Here is a 12273-nt window from a genome sequence, read left to right on the forward strand (position 1 = left end):
TACCATGTTCCCGACAGCAACTCCTCTAGCTGAAGAGTCGTGTTTTGTTTCACTATTTATTGGCGGAACAAAGGAAAAGTTTGTCGGATTTCCTGACCCATTTGGTAATTTTAAAGCTAAGAGTTCAGTGTCTGTTACATCAAACGGGGATAGAAAAGACGCAGTGTCAATTTCTACCAACACAGTTGACTCTTGTATCAGAAGTCCATTATTCACATTGCAGACTGTAAGTGAATTTGATTGCGGTAGAACTATATTCAGTTTTGCCGCCTTTGAAATGTCATTCGAAGCATTAGACGGCTCGTTCGAGTTAGAGATCTGTGTCGAACATTCAGACGTCACAGCTTGTTCGACTACTTCAATTTCACCGCAACATACGTCAGCCAATGACTGATTGGCAATATCCAAGACAACAAATGTGTCAGCTCCTTCATTCAACTTTGACACATTGATTACAGCCGCGCTTTCCGGCTTTGTGTGCAAATCATTGGTCGGTGTTTGGTGAAGCACTTTCTGAGCCTGCACATCGTCCGCGAGCACATCAGCTGGATGTACAGCGATAATTGATTTGATTACGCCAACATCAGGTAGTGAGAGACCAACAGGGGGACTTACGGCCGCAGATTGAGCCGGGAGGGCGAGGGAGGGAGAGGGAGAACAGTGGAGTCCCATTGCACTCAATGGGAACGGGGAGGATGGATGCACCGGAACCATTCCTGAATGATGCCGGTGCATCCGTCAAGGTGTGCGAGCGGGTGCCGTTGTGCCTTCCAGGTCAGAGCTGGCGGGCAGAAAGGCACCTGCTCACCGACCTTGTAGTTTGATGGTCCGGTAACAACGGTGCCAGTAGCTTACTGGCACCGTTGTTACCAGACTGGCAAACTTGTAATGAGGCCCATTATGGTCTTCTTATGTGGTCCTCATTAGGGATTGGTGAGTGTGCGGGGCTCGAGATGGCAATCTCATCAGCGTATATCATGATTCTGGAAAAAGTGATTTATCTGGTTACGTTTTCCACTGATTGTTGAAATAGTGGTTTGGGTAGACAGGCGCATCAGTGCTTTATTGCCTGAAGGAGAACTCTGCTTTTGTTTGCTGTCTCTGATATTGTTTATGTACTCGGCTGCTAGTGAATGCCATGTTGCTGTATCATGCATCAAAAGCGAATTTATTTTCTTCACAGCAGCAAATTAGGGGCAGACTGACTCTGAAAGAAATGAAAGTTCTCCCTCTACCTCTGCTGTCCTCTCATTTTATTTATTTTAATTTTAAAATGTGTAAAGCACAAAAAGCCCTGGCTCAAAGCTAGTGAGTGTTGTACAAACAAAGAAATATAAGCATAATATGTGAGGAATAAATGACATTTTTTGGAAGTTAAAATGAAACACAAGGCATTGTGGAGTATTAGGAACATTTCCAAAATCAGCCCTGGCAATCCAAACCCAATCAGGGTAGGTATCGGAGTGTCGAGCCTTAGTTTTAGGAAGGGTGTGAGAGTGGTCTAGGTCTACAATTAGTCCACAAAGAGCAACACCAATAATTGTAGTTAGAGAGATAATTATACACATACACAATAGTTGTTTAGGCCTTTAAAATACACACTAAGCAAGTAAAACCTTTAATCAAATATTGTCACACCAACGCTAATAAAACAGGTGTATACATGCACCCTTGGGAGAAATAGAACAGCATTTGATGCAATGATCAATGAAACACTGCTAAGTGCTCGGATACATTAGAAGTAGAAAACAACTCCTGGATAATCATAGAAAAGCTTCCCTTGCTCTTATGAAGTTCAACCGTAAGATTATTTGGAGCTTTGTGCCCAAAAGTCGCCAGTTCCAAAGTCGATTCTTCACAGGAATGTTTATGAAGAGATTTGCCCAGAGACCACTGCTGGTGTTCGGAATCGCTTGGGGATACAGGGTTCTATCAGAGCCTTGGCGGCATCCCGGGATACCGCCAACGCAAATAGCGTAACTGCGACTAGGTCCAGCGCTACTAGCGCCGGATCACGAGTAGCAGTGCAGCGGTACATTCCCATTCCCCATCGTGTCCATTGGACCCAATGGGTTTGGGGGTCTCTATTACCTCTGGCGGTAATAGCACCCAAAATGGGCAGAAAGCAAGATTTTTACATCCAGCAAAAAGCTGGAGGTAAAACTCCCAACTTTCTGCAAAACTCGAGATTGGGTGGACCCTTAAATGTGGCAGTAGTAGTGTTACCACCACATTTAAGGGCTACTGCCCTACTCGTGAGGAGGCCCACAATCTTCTGTGCTTTCTCCCGTTGATGAAGGCCAAGAGGTTACAGGTGCAGAGGTCACTTTTAGCACTGGGATTTAGCTTTGGTCTTTCAAAGGTGCATAAGAATCTATTCCAGACAACTTCCAACAGAACACACAAACAAGGAAAGATGAAAACTTCTCTGGAGCAGGACACATTGTTGGGTAAGAATTGGTGCAGTCACACTGTGTGAGACTACACAAGACTTATCTGCTTGGTATTAGGTAACCCACCTCTGTACTGCACAAGTTGATAGTGTGACTGAGCAGCCAGGCCTATCTCGAGAGGGGTAAATGTGAGCTGTAGAGCTGTACAATTGAAATATGTAAATACAAGTAGCAAAGTAACACTTACAGTCAAGGGTTCCAATAGTTATTTATTTATTTAATGTCAGTTTTAAACAAACATTCTTTAAAAATGTAAAAGATTGTAACAATACGAATAAACATTGCAACTACTTTTCAGAATCAATAAAGCCATTGAATAATCTTTGGATATGCTTAATACATTTCTCCTACACCCGAAGGTGACTACAAACACAAGGATAGTGTTCGCATGTATATATCACACTAACATACTTTGCAGATTCTTAGTTGCAGAAAGGAAGGGAAGTAAAAAGGTGAGAATAGTTTCTCAGAAAATGGGAGGACAATTGAATCCTCCAATGAAGTCTAGATAAGCTTTTCCCAGCAGTAACACTGTTTAACAAGCCACAACCTAGGGTGGGGGGTGGGGGGTAAACAAAACCAAAGTCAATGGATTTAGAAGAGTGCCTTTTGGGAGCCAGGACAGCCAAAGTAATCTGGACATAGTCTATAGTTCTGATGCACTTCTTGGATAAAGGTCTTGCACAAAGTTATACAGTTCAGAAAAATCCCTTGTAGGGACACAAGCTGTTAAACCCATGTAAAGGGAATTGAAACCAACCCAGAAAGTAAGTAGGTGCCAGTCTCAAGTGAGACAGCACGACTTAAAGCAAGAAGGTAAGTACCCCAAGCCAGAAAAAGTACCTTGGCTTAGAGGAAACGGGTCGAGCTGGATTCTGTCATGCTACAGGCAAGCAGACCCTGGTTCCTGAGCCTCATTCATGGGGACAAGAGCTAGGACGTCTAGAGGGCTCCTGAGGCAGTAGTCAGGAAGTTTGTTGGCAGCTTCATGTTTTCTTCATTTCAGCAGCACTTCGTGGTTTCAGCGCTTCGCAAACAGCAGTGATGCAGAATGATGGACACGTTTGGACTTTCCTTACTCTCTCAGTCCTGCACTCTGGTGAGGGGACTCTGGATCGGGTATTTCCTGCTTCTAGAGTGTCCTTAGGAGATTCCTGGACCTTTTGGCCAGATTCGGTCAATGGCAGACATTGCACTCGACTATGGACACTCGAACCCTGGCATTGGGCTTCTGCAGCCACGGAGAGGCACAGCAAGTCGGGGATTGTGCCAAAGTGTAGTTCGTCTCGGGATTAGTTGGTCCCACTAACCCATGGGGGGAACTTGTTCCGTTGGAGGTTCTCTGTCGAGGTGAAAAAGGAGACCAGCGCAGCAGCAGGGCTTCACCAGGTAATTGAAGGTCCAGGAGGTAGCAGCAGGCTTATCTTCATGGTTTCTTCTTCTGATGTTTCTTCCAGTGGTGGACTCTGCCTGTAGTCCCAAGAACCTCACCTTTTAATCAAGATTTCCAATTCATGCACAGCCTAGGCTGCCAATCACACAGCAGGGGCAACCAGCCGGCCAATCATGACTGGTTTTGTGCAGGCATTCCTAGAGACAAAAGACAGGGGTGTTTTGGGACCCTCCCTCACATCCTGTCCTTCCAGACACACTGGAGCCAGGAGCGGGATTTAGGGCTGAAGCCCGCCAAAGGCTAGACAAACAAAGGGCTCAAAACTGTGACAACGCACAGAGTAAAAGTGAAGAATGACCTCACAAACAGAAAATGGTGAAAAATTAACACAGGGAAGATTTAGAAACAATGGTGAACTAGGTGTGCTGTACTGCAACTGAGGGTACAGCCTGCAGTAGAAAAGCACAATGGTAGGAAAAATGAAAACACTTCCACCAGCCATTTCAAGTAGTGAGGTTAACAAAAAAATGTTACATGGGCAAGTAGGAGAAGGAGCTACTAAGTAACCCCTCAGCACTCCACATAAGATGGTGTGTGCTGGACCTACAAAGAGAAAAGGTAAGTAAAGTCAATTTCACTTTGCTATTCTTGGGAACTGTAGTTCACACAAGAAAATGTATTTAAACCTTATGAGAAATCCAAAGGTGCTTTGTGTCACCATACAAAAATGATGCCTATGGAGTTTGTCAGACTCCAAAAACAGTAAAAAACATAAAATCCAAATCAAGTAAAAACACATGAGAGAGGGAGAAAAAAGTCCCACTCACTCGGGAGTTAAAATTAAAAAAAAGTCCTAAATCCAGCAAAAGAGCAGGGCGTCTAAAAATTTTGAGGAATTTGGCACTAAATATGAAAATTCTCCCTAAGACACCTAGAGGCATCCAAGAAGAAGTGTTGTGATGGCAGTCACCATGGTCAGGCTGCAACAGGCAATCTTCAATGGACGAACAAAGGAGCAGGCCCAACAAAGCTTCCGTTGATGCAAGCAGGCTGAAAATGCAAGATCCACCAAGTTCCAAGAAAGCACTCGGAACAGCAACAGCTGCAGCGAGTTTGCCCAGACGGTAAACCGTCCTTTCATCAACAGTAGTTTTACTGATGGAATTTTTGCAGGAAAAAGGCCATCGAAAAAATCATCTAAAATATATGGGGTGGTTGGAAGGCGGTTAAAAGGGGAGAGGGGACTGTGGTGGTGTTCATATGAATGGGGGATGGGTGGTTTGGTGGAGGGGAGCCCTTAAATGTTAAAAAACTAAAATTCGATGAACCAGTCCAGACACTTCCGAAGGCGTGGATACTTGAGCAGAGATCGAGACTGGTCGGAGACAGCCTTGAGTAGGCGGCTGGTCACTGACCAGGCCCTACCACTCAGTTGCCCCGCCCACCTCCAGTTTTCGAACATTCCAAGCCTCTACTTATGGATTGAAGGCCAGCTTCAGACAGCATTGAGTAGACTGCTGGTCACGTGACCAGGCCCTACCACTCAGTTGCTTTAGCTACCTCCAGTTTGCATGCCTTCCAAGACTCTACTTAAGGTACTGTAGGCCAGCTCCAAGCATACAGCATTGAGTAGACTGCCCACCACGTGACCAGGACCTGCCATTCAGTTGCTCTGTCCACCTGCTGTGTTTGCACCTTCCAAGCCTCTACTTGTGGATTGGAGGCCAGCTTCAGACAGCATTGAATAGGCTGGTGGTCACGTGACCAGGCCCTACCACTAAGTTGCTTTACCTACCTCCATTATTCATGCCTTCCAAGCCTCTACTTAAGGTACTGTAGGCCAGCTCCAAGCATACAGCATTGAGTAAGCTGCTGGTCACGTGACCAGGACCTGCCACTCAGTTGCTCCACCCAACTCCAGTTTTTGAACCTTCCAAGCCTCTACTTAAGTACTGTAGGCCAGCACCAGGCAGACCGCATTGAGTAGGGTGCTGGTCACCTGACCAGGCCCTGCCACTCTGTTGCTCCGCCCGCCACCTATTTAATCAGTCCTTAGGCCTCCTCCTTGCCAGCGTCCTCAGCAAGGGACATGCAAAGACAAGACCTCACCTGTTTGTGCCTGTTCAGGCCAAGTCCCTGACCCGCTAGCCTACATTTCACCTACAAACATATCACTACTACTGCTATCATCAAAAAACATCACCATGTGTCTCCTCACCAGCTCATCCTGACTCTCACTAGGGTTCCAATGGCCAAGTGCCCTAGGCAGCCCCGGCAAGCTACGCGAGCGAACCTCATTGTGAAAGGACATGGGAAGCCGGGTCACTGTAACAAAAACTATTTGCCTTTAATGCAAGGATTCAGTGCTGCAACATCGGGGGACATGCTTCAGTGCATATTTTTCAGTCCATCCTCGAGCAGCTGTGGGGTACTTTTGGCCGTAAGGATGCTTCCTGGTTGCCGTTCTGTCAGTCCTCGTATGCTCACCATAGTTTGCTTTCCTCTCATATCCACGGGTATCGTGCAAGAAGCAGAACGTCTCTCTTAGTGCTCAAGCATGTTTTGGATTTATAGAGGAGGTTGTTAGGAACAGCCAATCAAATGCACTCATTTAGGCTGCTGCCCAGGTATTCGACCTGGCCCGCCCCTTTTGCTCTCTGCATGGGGCTGCCATATCCCTTTGCCCACCGATCCCAATTGTGGACACCAGTCAGAGCTATACGATGCTGAGGCAAGGTGAGCTGGGTGAAGGAGAGAAAACATTGACTTTGTGGTGGCAATCGGTGCCAGAACCTAACGGGATGGCCAGGTTAGGTTTGGGGTCTTAGCTTAAATGTAGGTCGCATCTGTTCCTGAATTCTGTGGGTCCCTTTGAGCAGCGTTGCTTCCCGCCCACTCAGGGCTTGAGTTGTAGTTCAGGGACACCCCCCCTTCCAGGAATGTCGTGCTCCAGACGTAGGTGTACTTTTACACTCATCAATATTGCCCCTACCCCATACAACACCCAAGACCACATTCACATGCCCTCTCCTGTTGAGCAATGCTCGCTCAGTAGTCACTCACACTGTAGAGATTGCTTGCCTCATCTCGTACAACAACTTTGATGCCCTGTTCATCACTGAAACATGGTTTTCCCCCATCACCCCATGTTTTTAACGTCCTCCTACCCCAAGGCTACTGCATCCAACATGCCGACTGGCAAGGAAGGGCAGGACACTGAGTGGCAATTACCCACAGGAGGGATTGGCCATGCTCCATCATCCCCTCTCCCAGAACAAGCTCATTTGAATCACTCACCTGCCGGTTCCCCCTATCGCACAGGGAATCCATCATCTTCCACCTCACAGCAGTGACTCTTTCATTGAGACATCTCCATCTTACTCCCCGCTGCTAAATTAGCACATTCAAATAATGTCTTTCTCTGTGATTTTAACATCCCTGAGTCACAGGTGGACCACTGCACACGAATCACGCTTTTCGCACTGACCGCTTCCACAAACCTTAAGCAAGTTGTGCTCTCCCCCACACACAATAAAGGCAACACCCTAGACTTAGTCTTCACATCATCCCCCTGCATCACCTCTGCAGATCCTATCCCACATGACTGGCTTGAACATGCCACCATCCCATTATCAGTCACCCACTTGAGTGTGGCTCACAAAAGTCAGGCTGAACACCCGCTCACTCAGCGCCGCTCATTCAAAACCTTCTCAGTCAATGAGGTAGTAGCAAACTTTGCAGACACTGGGAATTCCTTGGGCCTTCTGGAATTATTCAGAAACTCTGTTATAAAGCTGGTGGACACTCATCCCCCTCTAAAATCCGTCCGGACTAGGCCCACACCATCTACCCCAGGGTACACCCATGAGGTTTCCCCCCAACAAATGCTCAGTCAGAGCCCTAGAGAAACGGTGGCGTAAAAACCATAACTCAGAAACCCTCACCGATCTCTGAACACAAACCGTATGATTCTGATTACCGAGGCCAAAGCTGCTTACTACGCCACCACCATTGCTGCAGCCTCAGATAGGAGCAAAGCCCTCTTTGAAGTACTAAAGCATTGTATCAAACTCTTGTCCGACCTCAAGGTATCAGCAACTCAGGAAAAATGCAACAGAATCAAAACATTTTTTATTGAAATAATAGACAAAATCCGAGAGACCGCCGAATCAACCTCTTACAGCATTCGCATCTCCTGCACCCTGGCACACACACTATCCCTCTAGACCGGATTCTCTCCTCTCTCCCCCAGGATCTGCTAAAAAGTATTGCCTCCCTCAATCCTTCTTCTTACTCTGATGATATAATTCCAGCCTCCATCATTAAACAATTCACAGGCCCGGCGATCAATACGCTCCTCAGCATCATCAATGCCTTCCTTGCAGAAGGATCATTCCCAGAAACACTTAAGACTGGTCTCATACGACCTCTTTTGAAAAAACCAACCTTGGATCCAGACGACCTGGCCCATTTCAAACCTCCCGTTTATTGGAAAAATCTTGGAAAAAGTAATTGCTACACAACTACTCCCCAGAATCGAACCCCTCCACCTCCTAAATGACTATCAGTCAAGGTTCTGCACAAGTTGTGTAGCATCGAGACAGCCCCCATCCATGTCGTGGATGAGGCTCTTCAAATCATGTATAAGAGTGACTCATGCCTCCTCGTCCTCGTTTACCGCTCGGCTGCATTCAACACCTTTGATGCCCGCATCCTTCTCACCCTCCTTGCTGATAGGATGAGATTCTCTGTTACTGTCCTGGATTGGATTACTTCCTACCTCCCAAGCAGACACCAAGCGATCCAGATAAACCATACATCCTCTCACCAATCCTTTGTAACATTTACCTGGAGTCGCTCAGCAATCCCCTCAAAGATCCCAATATAGCCATCCACCAAAACGCAGATGATCCTCAGTTGTACATGAGAGTAGATAGCGCGCAAGACATCATTTGTCTCTGTGATTACCTAACCGTCATCCAGTCTTGGATGTCTACTGCCTACCTCAAACTTAACCCATCCAAGTCTGAATTCATCCTCATTGGGCAGCCCACTAAAAATCAACTTCTTCAACAATGTCTCAATGATGTGCGCCTAGAAGGATTTGATCCACGACTCTCAGACTCCGCAAAATCCTTAGGTTTCACCATTGACAGCAATCTGTCCTTCCAGAAACACATAACCAAGAAGACCCAAATAACATGGCTCAGAATCTCTACCCTTTGAAAAATCAAACCCCTCATCCCGCCACAGGACTTCCGGACTGTAGTGCAGGCCCTTGTGGTCTCACACATTGATGAGGGAAGTTCTCTCCTGAAAAGAGTAGTCTGGGGTAATATATAGTGGATCTGTGCTGCTCCTTGCTGCTCACTTGGCTCCCCTTAAAGTAGTCCATCACGCTACAGCATGCTTTGTACAGCAAATCAACTAACTGGCTTGACTTACAACTTGTCCGCAAAGAGAAGACCTGCAAACAATCCTTCTCTTGTCATGCACCCACACTCTGGAACTTGATCCCAGGTGTCAGCTCAGAATGCCCCCACAATTCTACAATTTTGCAAATCTCTCAAAATATGGCTCATTCAACAACACCTGGCCAAGGGCTAATTCCAATGGACGCACAGACCTCACAGTACTGCACTCCTGTTAAAATATGCTAGCCCAAATGCCGGCTACCCACACTATGTACAGTGCTCCACTGCTCTCGAGCTAGTTCTGCGCTTTAAACAGCAAAATAAAAATAAAATAAAATTGTTCTTACAAGTCCCTGTGTTGATTCACTGACGAGGGTCTTCATGAGATCAGGGCAGAAGAGCAGGGTTTCACTAGGACAGCACTGGAGTTAATGCTGGTCACTTTCAGGGGTCGTCCGTGGGTCATCAGCGGTCTGCTCTTCTTTGTAGAGGTCTTGGCTTCAACGATGATCTGTTTAATAACTGCATATATCTAGAAGGAATATTGAATATTTTTCTTCTTTCCTCTTTTCTATAGGTATTTTGTAATGACCACTGTCATTTTAATGTGTGTGTTGATGTTTGACTTTGATAAACAATTTTCACAGTAAAAAAACAAATCATATATATTTGTACTTGCCTGTCTAGCTGAAATTATTGGAGTGATCTATGTGTGTCTCACTGTTTACCTCGAGCACTCTCACACCCCTCCTGAGTGTAAGCCTTGCTACTCTGCAAACTACCATGATTTGGTTTGAAAAAACATCAGTGTCTTTACTGTTCACCATAGTAGGTTGGCTTTCCAAAATCCACCTCAGGGTTCATTTTGGAAATCCATCCTTCATATTATCAATTTGCATGTAGCATATCATCAGGATGACTAATTGGTGCTAGTATGGTGTGTCAAGTGGTTCACACAATTAGAATAATATCACACATTCAGTGGCTTTACTTGCATTCTACAACCAATGAAATCAAACACAACCAACTCTAAACATGAAACTTGAATTGAATAATTTGTTCACACCTTCAATGTCAACTGCTAAAACAGGTTGTAAAACAAATGTATTGTACCTTTGCAGTTTTTAGATAAACATGGTGTCCATTATATGTATTTTACTTCTGTGGCACAGAAATTATCTACACTCTGTTACCTATTCTTGAAGGAAACATCTCTTATTTCTAAACAGCTAATATTTAGCAGTGGAAATTAAAAAAGTATTCACTAATCCCCTTTATTGAATACAGCACTGCATGCATGGAGTTTGTGTTCTCAAGGAACGTGACGTGCCAAAGACCGATGGAGCGTGGGGAACATGGAGTCCATTTGGAGCCTGCTCGAGATCCTGTGGTGGTGGGATTAAAACCTCACTCAGAGAATGCAACAGACCTGAGTAAATACTGTTATATTTTAATACTTGTTTTAAACAGAGGGTCTTTTCCTATAAGTGTTTTACCTGTTGGCTGAGTGGGCTTTACAGTTGAGCAAATCTTTTAAAATCAGAATAAAGAATCTGATAGCATTTCAATTGTTCAAATGAAATCTACTTTTCTTAAAGTAAATTCCTGTGATAGCATGGATAGGACCTTACATGAAGAACAGAGGTTCTCAGATGTATACTTTGTTTGGAGGAGAAATGTGTAGTAGTAGAAGATCTCATAAAATATTGCCTATGGAGATTGATTGAAACTCAATGATCGATTTAGTCAGAACTTCAGGTGGGCACATGTTCATAGTTCATTTTCTAAAATCATGTCATCCACAAATCCCATTATCTAATGTTTTTATATAATTGCATGAATCAATTTAAAAGCATCATTCTAATGCACACTATCTTTCTTCAAGGTACACATTTATCATCTGATATAGTCCACCAGCTTTATCCTTGACCATTCGCTCCAATTAATTTATCATTATGGTATGAAACCACAAAGTAGACCACAAACATTGGTGACAGATAATGCTTAATCAGGAATGACGGAACCTTCTGCTACAAATACATTTTTAAGCAAATCTGATGATTACTAACCAACATAGACTGCAAACTTTGAATTGCTTCATACAGAATTTTCTCTTGTTGCTTATAGTTAAAAAAACAGGAATCTGATAGGGATCATTGCTATATAAAAATAACGTGCATGCCACTGTTTTTTAAGATTACTCTTAAGTGGTTTAAATGTAACACTTTGGCCCTCCGGGAACGGAAAAGGCTGCATTTGCCTTACCCTCCTCATCAAGGTGGACTTGCCAATAACCTTTTGTAAGTTTGAGGGTAGAGATAAAGCAGGGTGGTTCCAATCGTTCTACCAGTTTGTCAATTCTTGGGATATGCGTCGAAATGGACAATCTCATTGAGTAGGCGGAAGTCGATATAAAATCTCCATGTTTGATCTGGTTTCAGAAAAAGTACCATTGGTGATAACCACTTGCTGTAGGACCTCTCCATTACACCTAATGCCAGCATTTTTGTTGAGTTCTGCTGGTATGATCTGTCTCCGAGCTTCAGGCAGTCAGGAGGGTTTTAGCCGGATCACTCTACCCGGTGGAGTGTATATATGATGGGTACCCTTTCTGATCTTGGCGAATACACCTATAAATATTTCTGAATCAATTGTACCAGTTCTTGATATTCCTTGATCTGCAGGCCACTCGGGATGGTTACTTTCTGTATCTCTCTGGGTAGTATAATTGTCTGGGTTGTGTTTGCATACAACAGCAGTAGCTGGGGATTACTGTTCTCATGCCAAGATTTTAACCTATTAATGTGGTATAATTGGGAAGGTTTGCACCCATACGCCTGTTGATGGGTTAGTGTGGATACCTTATCCATTATGGAATAGGGTGCATGCCAACTTGTTTTGAGTGGTTGGTAACAAAACCTTTACCTGGTCCCTGATCCGAAATGTTTACAGGCTTGCACCTTGGTAATAAGCTTGTTCTTGTCTTGCTTGGGCGGCCTAGAGATGTGTTTTG

The 12273-nt window shown here is 44.7% G+C and overlaps 1 protein-coding gene across 1 annotated transcript in view; it reads left to right on the forward strand.

Annotated features, from left to right (window-relative positions):
* Positions 1-12273, forward strand: part of ADAMTS9 (ADAM metallopeptidase with thrombospondin type 1 motif 9) — a 1221593-nt gene that overhangs the window by 221017 nt on the left and 988303 nt on the right. Inside the window, exon 12 of the mRNA XM_069643707.1 lies at positions 10548-10693. Coding sequence (XP_069499808.1) covers positions 10548-10693 — 146 coding nt within the window. The remainder of the gene's footprint in view (positions 1-10547; positions 10694-12273) is intronic.

The sequence above is a fragment of the Ambystoma mexicanum genome, chromosome 2p (genome assembly GCF_040938575.1).
Source record: "Ambystoma mexicanum isolate Mex_15411 chromosome 2p, UKY_AmexF1_1, whole genome shotgun sequence".
Lineage (NCBI taxonomy): Eukaryota > Metazoa > Chordata > Amphibia > Caudata > Ambystomatidae > Ambystoma > Ambystoma mexicanum.